The sequence below is a fragment of the Oxyura jamaicensis genome, chromosome 5 (assembly GCF_011077185.1).
Source record: "Oxyura jamaicensis isolate SHBP4307 breed ruddy duck chromosome 5, BPBGC_Ojam_1.0, whole genome shotgun sequence".
Classification (NCBI taxonomy): Eukaryota; Metazoa; Chordata; class Aves; order Anseriformes; family Anatidae; genus Oxyura; species Oxyura jamaicensis.
In genome coordinates this window covers 51,784,437-51,796,678 of record NC_048897.1, presented here as the reverse complement: position 1 = coordinate 51,796,678, position 12,242 = coordinate 51,784,437, and the positions used below count along the sequence as shown (strand labels likewise).

The window sequence follows — 12,242 nt, the reverse complement described above, 5'->3', positions numbered from 1 at the left end:
ACAGCGCCCCCGCGCGGTCAGGAGGGCGCATGCGCCGTGGTGGTGGGGGGGTGCTGACAGGAATGGTGCCCGCCCTTCCTTCAGTCATCACAAAGCACGTTACGAGATTAAATTTACAAGACGGGGGTTATAACTTGTATAATAAATTATAACTCTTATATACTTATAACTGGTACTGTGAAGGTGGAGAATTCATACGCGAGGCGAGGGCAGGGTGTGCTCGGACATAAACCTGGCTCGCTGCCCGTCAGTTTTTTACCCGTTTAAAGGGATTTATGTTCTCATAACAGAAAAAAAACAACCTTCTGATATCGTGCTGTGTTTGTAGGTATCCTGTAGGTCCGTACACATCGATCACAGTGTTGCAGGTACTGCCTGAAACACCTACAGCTTGCGTGGGAACATACCAAACTATTGGTACGTTACAATCACGTTCAAGTAAAAAAAAATAATAATAAAATAACCCCCCAAAAAAACCACCACCACAAACAGGGATCATACAGTCATTTATTTATTTATTTATTTTACAGTCATTATAAATAACATGTAAGTTGGTTCATCTTTCAGTTTTACATGATGTTGAAAGGACAATATATATTACACTGGAACAAAACATAATAGAAAAAATATACAATTGTTCTCATTTATACAGAACACGTCAGCAATGACAGCATCTGACACAGCACAGGAGACCTAACAGGTAAACGATGGAAAACCTGAGAAAAAGTAAAACTGTTGTTTTGTTTTTTTACTTTTGCTGAAAGTAAACTAGGGCATTGTCCTCCTGACAGGTCCACTGTCCCCTACTCTCCCTTATGTACAATCTGGCTAAAATTACGTACGTTACAACCCTTTACTTCAATCAGAATTCAAAGAATTCCATTTTCTTTGTCTTTAAAGTGGTAACTGGGGAATGTGAACCTTTGTGTCATCCTAAATCGACACACAGCACGTCCACCTGTGTGAAATCAGTACTCGTAAATTTAACGCGGGCATTTACTGCCTCTGCCTCTCCCTCCTCCTCTTCCAAAAACCCCGACCCTAGATAATCTATGTGCCTTTATTTTCACAGTGATTCACAAAGCAAGAGTTGAATGCTTTTAAAACACCTTCTGGTAATAAAGTGGTTAATATCTTAATTGGTGAGACCTGTTGTAGGAATGAGGCCTAGACATTCAGCGAGCTTTGACTGTCAGAATACCATTAAATCCTTTGGTATCTTTAAAATGCCTGTGCTGCACAGGAGACACCTTCATGCACAAAAGACCACAAATGCTTAGCGCTTACATGTTTATATGCTTATTTTCAGTAGCTTTAATTTTGTAGAACTAGCTGCCCATCTTCTGAGCTGACACAACGAACCAAGAAGCAACACTACGCTCGCTGGGAAGCAGCGCTACCTTTCTCTGCGTTCCCTCCACTTGGGAAGGGATTGTCCTGAAAATTGTCCTGTAGCAACAAAAACAGTACAGTACAGAAAGGCTGTAGTGTATGTAATCACAAAAGGCACTTCTGAGAATTAATTCACACAAGTATTCCAATGAAATTTGAGATTTGTCTAAAAAATATTTACCATTTTCTTCTCCCTCCATCCTTCTGCTTTCTCCTGTGTTTAGGTTAATTTTTTGAAGCTAAGTGGAAAAAATGTAGAGCAACAGAGGATAGGGTGAGAAAAGGGGAAGTCAAAATCCCTTTTCTCTGCTTTTTCCTTATATTCCAATGATAAAATCATATTTTGGCTTGTACTGTGCTCTAGGAATGTCTGGTTAAAAAAACAAAACAAAACAAAACAAAACTGTTAATTACCAGGAGATTAAATGATTTGGGTAAGTAGCCTAGCCTTTAAAATGAGTAATGTGAAATTAACTCCACAGCAGCTCAAGTGAAGTACTCACTTATGTCAGTGTTCAGACTTTGGTCACATACAGAGCATTATTACTAAATCTAGGTCACCATATGAAGAAGCGTTAAAATATACAAGCTGATAATATGTACAGTTCTGATCATCTGAACCTCACCTGTTTCCTGAAGTATTTTAAAACTTTGCTAATTTCCATAGCATAAGCATGATTTTAGGGTGTGCTCACCTACCATATTGCTAACACACGGCCCTGGTACCCACTCACAGAGGTTTATCATAACTGATACCACTTACTGATTCATGTAAAAAGAAGAAAGATCTCCCTACTTCAGATCTGGAAAGCAAGCTCCAATGTATGCCAATGCAATTTGTCAGTGCTTTTGCAGCTTGTGAAAAATGGGATATGTAAATCTCTGGGATTATGCAGACAAATAACCATTACACACATTCAGAATAGCATAGTAGTGAAATAATTTAAAAGGATTTTGTGTTACTCTAAGGTATTCCATTATTGTATTTCCATTTCCACTACACTGCTTGCATAAAGGGATGGAGGAGGAGAGGGGAGAAGAGTATGTATATAGTTCAGTCTCTCAACCCTCCAAGCAGCAGGTAACCCTTTAGACACAGAGGGCATCCCCTGCAGCCCCATGCTAGTCAGTACCAAGCAAAAGTAATGTCCAATGGGTTACTCAGCAGCTTGCAGGCAGTCTAGTCCCAGTGTCTGGGAGACATCTGGCTCGTTACAGACACTATTGTAACTGTCACCTTGCTAGTGGTCCCAGAGACAAAGAACCTTGCCCTCTTCCTCTGCAACCATGATGATGCATATATAAAGAGGACCAGTTTCAAGTATTGCCAGTATGGCCCCTTGCACCAGTTTTATGTACGCTGCTTAAATAGGACTTACTGATGGAGGCAGGGCATTTGGAGGGAGGGCTAGCCTCTCCTTCAGACCATTTGTAGTAATGGATTATATACAAGCTTGAGCATGCAGGCTCTTATTCAGCTACTTCTTTGTTGCACTTGGATTTCCCTAGCCTCATAAACTCATCAGTTAGGAGGTATTATTGTCATTACAAACCTGGATGCTCTTCAGACTTCACAACTACAACACTACTGCAGGTTGGTCTGGGAGTATTAAGGTAATACTCAACCAGTTTGGTTTATCCTGCTCTTCTTGATGCATGCTTATCTTCACCTATTGACATTAATATCCATATGTATTATACTGAAGGAAACTAATTTAGGCTATGATTCCCTGAGTTTTTCGTATTCACATCAAATATGTTTCCTCACAATTAATTACAAACTTAGATTCTGTATCAGGACTTAGTACAAACGACATACCTTTCTAAATTATCACTCACGTCCAACGGAACTCTGCTTAAGTGGCAAAAGTTCACATCTGTGAGGCCTAAAGACAGGATTTCACTGAAGAAATCACTCAAATCACCCCCTCTTCATTCTTCTGCCAGTTGTTTAATAAACATACTCCACTGCTTTACTCAATTTAGAAGCTATATAAACTCCCTTCTTCACTTCTGTTTAGTGACTCTTCCATTGTTTAGCATAACTAATTTCCACACACACAAAAAAAATTAAGGCCTCTGCAATTTTTAAGTTGTCTGGCAGCACAGTTTAAAAAAAAAAAAAGGCAGTAGTCTTTATTTGCCATCTGGGAAATTTCTTCTGATAAAATACGGTTATGCTTAGTTGGATGCGGTAGTCTATTTACATATTTTTTAATGTTTTTTTTTCTTCTTTTTTTTTTTTTCTTCTGAGCTCTGCAGAAAAACAGCCATGAAGAAAAACCCAGATGCCTAATGCATAAGGTGGAGCGTACTCCTTTACAGAAACTGGAATCAGATTGCAGGATACAGACGACAACAGTAAAGTCTTGCTTTCAATAGCAATTACACTGACAGTGTTCAAGACTGACCCGTCAATATTACTACATTTGGGCCATGAAGTATCCTAGAACTCAAAAAGTATTTTAAAGTCTTAATTCAACACCGTAAGTTTGCGTTAGACATTGGCGTCAGTCTAGATAGATAGAACCAAATCAGTAAATTCAGAATTTGTATCTTCAATGAAAACCAAAGTATCAAAATAAGTTAACCTAGAAAAAACATCTGTATTTTTAAATACTAAAAATTACTTTTAGGCAAAATTTCGCAGAAAACTAGTTTGGGAATAAACAAAAAGATCTGTCGGCAGTGTCTGGTTTGGGATCTAGCTCTGCCATCTCCTTGGAGGCATCTGTTAACTAAAATTCACCAGTACAAAAGGCAACATAGTGAAAAGCTGAAATATTAAAATTTCAGTAAAGTGCATGGGATTGCGGCATACTTAATGGCTTTGCTATGACCTTAACTCGGATGCTGAACTAAAAGCTGGGGATGCCAAGTTCTTTACGATTTTATTGAGGTTGGCAATTTTTTCTTCTAGTAAATAGTTTTTCTTTTCAGCAGTTCTCTGGCGCTGTTCTGTCATCTCCAAAGCCTTCAGCAGTTGTGCATTCTCAACATAGAGATCCTTGACCATTGCATCTGCTTTAGTGTTCTTGGAAAGCTGAATTGTGAATGAAACACAATTAACTCAGCAAATTAAAAGCAAAAGAAAAATTTAAAAATAATTAAAAGCGAGAACAGTGCTGGGAACATAGGTAATGTGTTCGTTGTAACATACCAAAGGAAGACAACCCACCCATTCGTGCTGTTTTCATTTGCTAAAAACAATACATTTGTGAAGTCCTTACGGATCCTATGAACACTTTGAAACTGGGAAGACTTTGTGAGGATCTTGGAAGCTCATGCAGATGTTGGGGTCCTTCAAATGACTCGTCTGTCAGAGGAGTGCTGCTTTACAGCATTTGTCCTCTAAGGACAGGTCTACTTCACACAGCCCGTGATCCCACAGAGATGGTTCCACTATTCTCCCCACCGTTATCATGTCACACCCCCCTAAGTGTTCAGAAGCCAGCTTTTCCTATGCTCCTGGAAACTTCTGAAGAAGGCAGACCAGGGCAAGAACGGAAACCCCAAAATCATGTAAAGCAAAGGGTATAATGGGGTAGTGGATGTGGAAAAAAAAACAACAAATGTATTGTACACTAATCCCATCTGTATTCTTCAGGAAATTTGCTTTCCTCCTTTTCTAAGCAACTTTTCTAGTTAAGATACTTGGCCCAAATGTGGTGCTTGTTTCCCAGCTTTAAACCTATCAGCATACCAAACATGCATGGCTGTCAGGATTAATGATTAATGAATTAACGAGTGGTGATAAATAAATAATTAATGATTAGCGAATATGGTCCCAGTTTGGGTTTTGGAGAAGTTTTGGGCAAATATGCTGTAATTCAGCTCAGATTCATTAAAAGAGAAAGGAAAACTTTAACTTTCTTTTCAGGAAGAATGATTTGGTGGCTTTAGCTCGCCTAATTGTTTACAGAAGCAACGGGGGAGATTTGGAAAAAGAGCAAGAATGCTTACTTGTTCTTTCAGCTGATTTACTTTATCTTGGAGAAGCCTCTTCACAAGCCTTAGTTTCTGTTCAACATCCATCATACGTTCTTCCATCGTTTTCAGAAGCTGCTCGTGACCCCCCTGCAAAGAAACAACAGAATCAGTTAACAATGACCAGTTCCCATTCACCAGTCTTCTTTCTTTCGCTTTGTTCATAAGAAAAAAGTTGGCAATCCCCACTTGAGTCCATTTTAAAAAGTCAACTAAGTTAGTAAACAGCTCGTGGAAGCAAAACGTTACGGCAACATTTAAAGGACATTCACAGCATTAATGGATTTTTCCAAATCTAAGACTACATCTAAGACAAATTGATATAAAATTCTAAGTTCCATCTTGTCTGTGTTAATTAGGTCTGGATAGCCTCCTTTTCTTGTTTTTAGGTGTTGCCATATACCTGTTGAACGTGGGAAACGATACCAATCAAAATTGTAGTGACTTTAGGGGTTAAAGAAAAGAAAAAATAGCGGTGGCATAACGGCGTCACTTTGATTGTGCAACTTTTCTGTGCCAAAGACCCCTCGATATTGAATAATATCCAAAATAAGTAGGATGCTGTTATCCCAAACTTGTTTTTTACTTTCTTCAGATTAGTTGTAGACAGATAACGCTTCTGAATAGTCTAGCATGCTTTTGCTGCTTTCCTTCGGTGAAGCGATGGACAATCTAACTAAAAGGATTGTCATGAGAGTGCCTGTTACACCAGCGATTTTCCCAAATAAATCAGAAACACCGGGAACTGTAAGGAGTTAGACAATGACTGCTAGGGAAACAGATTCTTCCTATTGATGCTACTGTTAGGAAGTCATCTGAGAAGATTAACTTTGAGAAAGCACTAACCTTCTCCCTCAAACAAAATACCTTCAAAACCAAAGTACCTTCATATTTCTGAGGGGGGGAACAAATGAAACAACCCCGAGGAAGGAGACCAGTTCAAAAAGGTGACTGTTCATCTAAACCACTGTAGAAAGAGCCTCTTGGGATGATTGAAGTCCACCCAACATAGCTGTTGAAACACCAGAAACTCTTTAAACCTTTGTATGGGGTTATAGAATCGCTTTGCTTGCAAAAAAATAGTTGAAAAAAAGTTGCATTGGAGTTGTACAGAAAGCACTTTTAAAGTGGTGCTGGACAGATGTTTCCAGGTTAATAGAAGCACTACTAAGCAGAATTTGCAAGGGGTTTTCTAGCCAAATTATCTTCAGCTATCTTTTGTAATTTGATTGGAATTCAAAAATGTGGCTGAACAGAACATTTCCTCCTGGTTACAGGAACCTTGAGGGAGTGGTTCAGTGGAATCTAAGAATTAGTGGTCTCAACATCTGTGACCCTTGTTGTTTGGCTTAAAGTTAATTTGAGAAGGTTCTGCCTAATTTCATATTATTGCATGTTTAAAGGGAAAAGCCAGCTCAAGCATTAGCTTTAAGGTCATTAAGATAAGCAAAATGATAGTTGAAAGGAAACAGCTGAAAAGGTTCATGGCTCCCAACTAGAAAAAACACAGGTCTTAAAGCAGCAGTGGTAGACCTCAAATTACTAGGGAAAAGAAACGTCATTTAATCTAGTAATTTGAGACCAACAAAAATCACTAAGGAATGCCATCAGATGAAAGTCTGTTAATAATTTTCCCCTTTTCTGGAACAACCATTTTTACTTTATGGTCACAGCAGAAAGCTATGGGAATGTATTCTGGAAGTTCTGTTCTCAAATGTGCATGTACAGCTGCTGGGGAAGCAGCGTATCTGCATTTAAGTATATCCCATACTAAAAAAACTTTCCCAGAAGTCATAGAATAGAATCACAGGATGGTCTGGGCTGGAGGGGACCTTGCAGCCCATCTAATTCCAGCCCCTGCCAGGGGCAGAGGCCCCTGCCCCCAACCCAGGCTGCCCCCAGCCCCATCCAGCCTGGCGGTGGGCATCCTGCCCTTGGTGTGAAGAGGTCTGGAGAAGATAATCCTCAATATCAATGACATTGTATAAATTTGTTAATTCTTGTTCACAAAGCTGAGACTAGTGATACTATTAAGACAAGAGACATTATGCTTAAAAAAAAATTTATTTTGCATTTACATCAAAAATGTCATCTTTCCCTGTTAAAAAGTTTATACATCTTTTACAAAAATGCAGTATAAATACCTCAGATTTTCTTCAAGTCTCATATAAAATTAATACCATTTGAGAAAAATAGTCTCTTTCCCCGTTGAACAAATCCACATTTTAAATAACATAAATAGAAATGATTTGTAACAAATTAAAAAGGACACCTTATGGACTTCCACAAAATAGCTTCTAGACAAATAAATAGGAAATAACACTGTGGAGACTTTTTTTTTTTAAAAAAAAGCACAACATCTGATCCTCAAGTTTCTCAGCTTATGCCAGTTCGTTTGTTTGTGTGTGTTTATCATGGTAAGGAATGAGATCATAAGCAGCCAAGCTGTCAGAGGTGCCCGATCCTCCTGTAGGAATCTGCATGCACTGCTCGCTGCTCCGGTAGCAAGGCCTAGAGAAAGAAGGCAAGTGGGATACTTCACCCTGATATCCAGATTTTCTTTTAAATATGTACGTATACTTAAAGCAAATCACCAATACAAGCTAAGCAAGCAACACAAGACATAAAACACAAGAAAACATGCAGAGTATCACATATTTCTCTGAGTACTAGTATTAGTGGTACACAAATGCAATTAAGGAAATATTCAGGATGCGTTTCCTAGATGTAAGACATTTTTGGGGGATTAAGATCAGTAACAATAATTAAGTGCAATTAGCAAAGCAGTTAAGTTTAAGGGGAAATTATCTGCTGCTAGATATAGTCTCACAGATTGCCAAAGAGCATCTGTGAAAAATGCAGTCCAACTGACCTCCTTGGAAAACTTGCTTGCATTTCTATTTTAAACTTAGTCGCAAGTCTTTTCCTGAGACAGAACAAGCTGTTGGGTCGGAGGTTGAGTTTTCAAATTAAGACCTGAATAAAGGGGGAGTTGAGCAACTCAAAGTACTGGGAACAAAAATATCAGTTAGCAGAGGTTGTAAGGGAGCTTGGGAAAACCTTGGGTCACTAACAGGCTCACAGCTCTAGTTATTGAGCAAGGAAAGGGAGAAGGGAAAGGAAAAATGTGTGCAGCAATTGCTAATGTGCAACAAGGATCACAGCACTAGCCACAGCAGACACAGTCAGCTGTAATTCAGAAGAGCGCAGACAAGTCACCCCAGGAGGAAAGGCTGAGGAGTTTTATTCTGGTGAAGTTTGAATTGTAACCTTGGTGGACAACAGCTGACACAGGCTGTAATACAAGTGAGAACACAGACCACCGTGATCAGAAAGCAAATGGAAGTTGCAAAGCATGAGGAAGACAGGAATTCCAAGGAGGAGGATAACTTGGGATACCTGAAAGAAGAAAGCTGCAAGGTGCAAAGCAGTAGCAGCAAAACTAGGTAGTTAAATTTACGTAGAAATCATGGACAACCTGACATGGTACTCACTGATGAAAGGATGATGAAGGGGGGGGGGGGGGTTAGGGTGCAATTTTTCAACGTGCTGAAGGGAACATTAACATGGACATAAGCTCAACTAGACGTTAACCCTAGAAATCAGGACCATAGAGTCACTTAGGTTGGAAAAGACCTTTAAGATCATGTGGTCCAGCCTTTACTGATACTGCAGAGTCCACCCCTAAACCACATCCCTAAGCTGTACGCCTACACATTTTTTTGAAGACCTCCAGGGATGGTGACTCAACTACACTTCCCTGGGCAGCCTGTTCCAAGGCTTCACAGCCCCTTCAGTGAAGAATTTTTTCCTAATATCCAACCAATGATGATGAATTAAAAATAGAATCAACGTGAATTAAAGCATGATGTGCTTAAAGAAATGTTTTAGTTTGTCTCAGCTTAAAGTACTGGCAAATTTAGCCTTAATTGTTGCAAAATGCACGTTTAACAACAATGATTTTAGAAAGTTATGTAGTAAAGCTTGTGAAAACAGCTGTAGGAGACATTATAAACTGGAAGCTTGTTGATACCCATTCACTTTACCAAAAATCAATATAAAAAGAAAAGTTAAAAGGATTAAGTATATTGACAGCAAATACTTGCAAAACCTCTCTAAAAGGATTTTTAAATTCATGAAGCCTTCTGGGATAAGAGGTTTTTACAGGAAACATAAGTGATGCAGCTGTAGAATTACAAGTTCCAGGATGTGACCGGTTTGCAAATTGTTTCTCAGGCTTTCAAAGGCAAAATTACAAAATGACTCCTAATGCAATTCACAGCACACTCATGTGCAGATGCTGCTGCTGTAATATGGCTTTTATTGATTTCAAAATTAAACGGCATGCTCTGCTTTCTAGTGGTATGTGACTAAGCACATTAACCTGTGGTAATGCACTTCCATCAGGACTCAGCTGAAAGTGAGAGTCTTACCATTGATTTTTTTCTTGTCCTATATTATTTGTTGTTAAGCTCCTTTTTTGAGGGAGAACCGTTCAATTTAATGCCTTCATTAAAAATACAACCTTACTCCAAGTTTTGTAGGCTTTAGAAACTATTATTATTGCATATATTCTTTTTCCATAACTTTTTTTTCCCAAATACCCTGTTTATGCTATGATGGTATGATTATGCATGGTTGGAAATTTTTGAACTGCAGTCTTGAACTTTGCTATATATATATATTTTTTATTTATATTTTATAAAATGCAACACAACAACCCAGCGTAAAACATAAGGCGTTTTTCTTTTTCTGCTAACAGATTAAGAAACTTAAATAAAACACTGACATTTTTATTAGAACTTTATCTTTTTTTATATATATAAAATAGTAATACAACTTGATCTTAAAACATACAGCCAGAGCTGGGGCTTTAGAGATCTGGTTCCTTTTTGAAGAAGCAAGTCATTTGGCAAATCTAATTAAAATCTTATTTTCTTACGGGAAATGCAACATTTTCTACCAGAGCTTATTACTATTCTTACCTATTACCTTCTTACCTATAGCCTTGCATGTCAAAATACTGAAGTAACTAGCACCAATATGTGCAATGACTATTCTTCCTTGGAATTAGATTGTTTTCCCTCAGAAATGCCAATGAAGTCTCTGTATAACAGTAACAGCGTTATCCAAACAATGTCCTGTCATGACCAAATAATGCAGATGGGCTGACCCTATAAAAAAAGACTTATTGTTTGTATTATGCTCTGCTACATCTGACAGCAAAGTTCTGTGTAACAGCAGCCGCCAAAACAAGTGTTTCATATGTGATTTATGTGCGCTTGTGCAACATGTGGCATAGGGTATTTTTTCAAAACGATGGTTCCAGACATGGACATTAGGCAAAGAAAAAACTAAAGACAATTACTGCACATTGATCAGGAGAAAAGCCAGTTGAAAGTGGATAGGAGTGATTTTATTTCAAGAAGGGGACTTCAGAAATGAGCTATGGCTTAAGCTAAATATGCTAAATGTCAAAGATGTACAGAACAAATCTTTGTTAGAATGAATTTTGATTTTTGAACTGGCATAAACAGAGAATGGATCTCACCCAAATAAAAAAAACAGTCAACTAACCAAACGCCCTTCTAAAGCTGTAACCTACACAGAAACAAGGGCTTTACCTGTTGCATGTTTGTTTCAGAGGGTCTGCTTTCAAGTTCTTCCTGAAGACGTTGACTCCTCCTCTCTGCTTGTAGTAGCTGGTGTTGGAGCTGCAGGAACTGGTCCTTGGGCACCACGGCACAGCCTTGCTGCTGGAGCTCCCAGGGGTGCGGTGGCTGGCTAAGCATCACGCTGCTGCTCGAGTGTAGCATCTGAACAGCAAAACACATCGCCATCAGCAGAAAGCAGCACTGCAGTTCGCACAAGGCGTTTTTCAGAGTTTCTTTTGCATGATGCATGATTCATTAGATATCAGCTTAGTCTTAGATAATTCCTTGTACACGAGAGAAACAAGCCTGAAGTCAGTGACAGAAGCTAAAGCTCCTCTTTCCAATGAGAAAGATGTCTGTGTAGTTCTACAGCCGAAGTCTAAAGGAAAGGGAGCTTTGATTCATAATTTCAGACATGAACTGTAATTCACAGAATTTCTGATAAAATCATGTCAAACTTAAACGGGCCTGTGGTGAGCTTTAACTTGAACGTTCCTTTTTAATTTTCCCCTTGATCTTAGCAACTCTAAAAATAGTATTTAGTTACAAATAAAAGCACTAGCATGAGGCAGGCTGTTGTCCACCAGTGCTGCTCATTTCTAGCCTCTAATTTAGGATGGAGAGGTAAGTTCCCTATATAGAAAACTTGTTTTCCTTTCATGTATGGTGATATAAGTAATTTCATGCTATCGGCCATATTATATTCAGAGTTCAGTATTTAAAATCCCCTACATCTTTCTTTAGAATCCCATACATCTTTCCTTATGTTCACCATCGTAGAAATTTCAGCACATTTTATGATTTTCATTTAGAGTCACACCACAAGCAGAGCTCGACAGAAATTCTAGAGACTTCAGTGACTGTGCTGCATAAGCAGAAGTGTACCTGGAGGGGGCCTTGAGAGCAAAAAGAGCACTTAAGAACAGACTTGTCTGAAAAGGTTTAGCTTTCCCACATCTTTTAGTTAAGTGCTGCTGCCGAGCGATGCCGTGACAGTTACTGGCTGAAGGTGGGTAGAGAAGTCAGGCACTTCTGGAATTACCTCACTATGGTAGCATTGTAACCACAGGAGACAGATAAACTATCCCAGAATTAGATGAACTTTTGGACAATATTATGAATTAAATTGTGTGATTTTCTGAACTAAAATAAAATCCAGGTGAGACTATTTCCCAGCTGTAACGAGTTATAATACTAAAAAAATCCCCT

The 12,242-nt window shown here is 38.7% G+C and overlaps 1 protein-coding gene across 5 annotated transcripts in view; it reads right to left on the bottom strand.

The window, feature by feature from the left end:
- Window positions 1-493: 493 nt before the first annotated feature.
- NIN (ninein) overlaps window positions 494-12,242 on the bottom strand; it is a 59,477-nt gene continuing 47,728 nt past the window's right edge. For 3 of the 5 annotated variants that reach the window (XM_035328987.1, XM_035328986.1, XM_035328991.1), the window contains 3 exons: window positions 11,004-11,195; window positions 5,356-5,469; window positions 494-4,435 (listed from right to left, as the gene is read on the bottom strand). In XM_035328987.1, coding sequence (XP_035184878.1) covers window positions 4,226-4,435; window positions 5,356-5,469; window positions 11,004-11,195 — 516 coding nt within the window. In that variant the 3' untranslated portion in view covers window positions 494-4,225. Of the gene's footprint in view, window positions 4,436-5,355; window positions 5,470-7,424; window positions 7,891-11,003; window positions 11,196-12,242 lie in introns of those variants that run through there. The other 2 variants (XM_035328988.1, XM_035328989.1) reach the window with 2 other exon arrangements.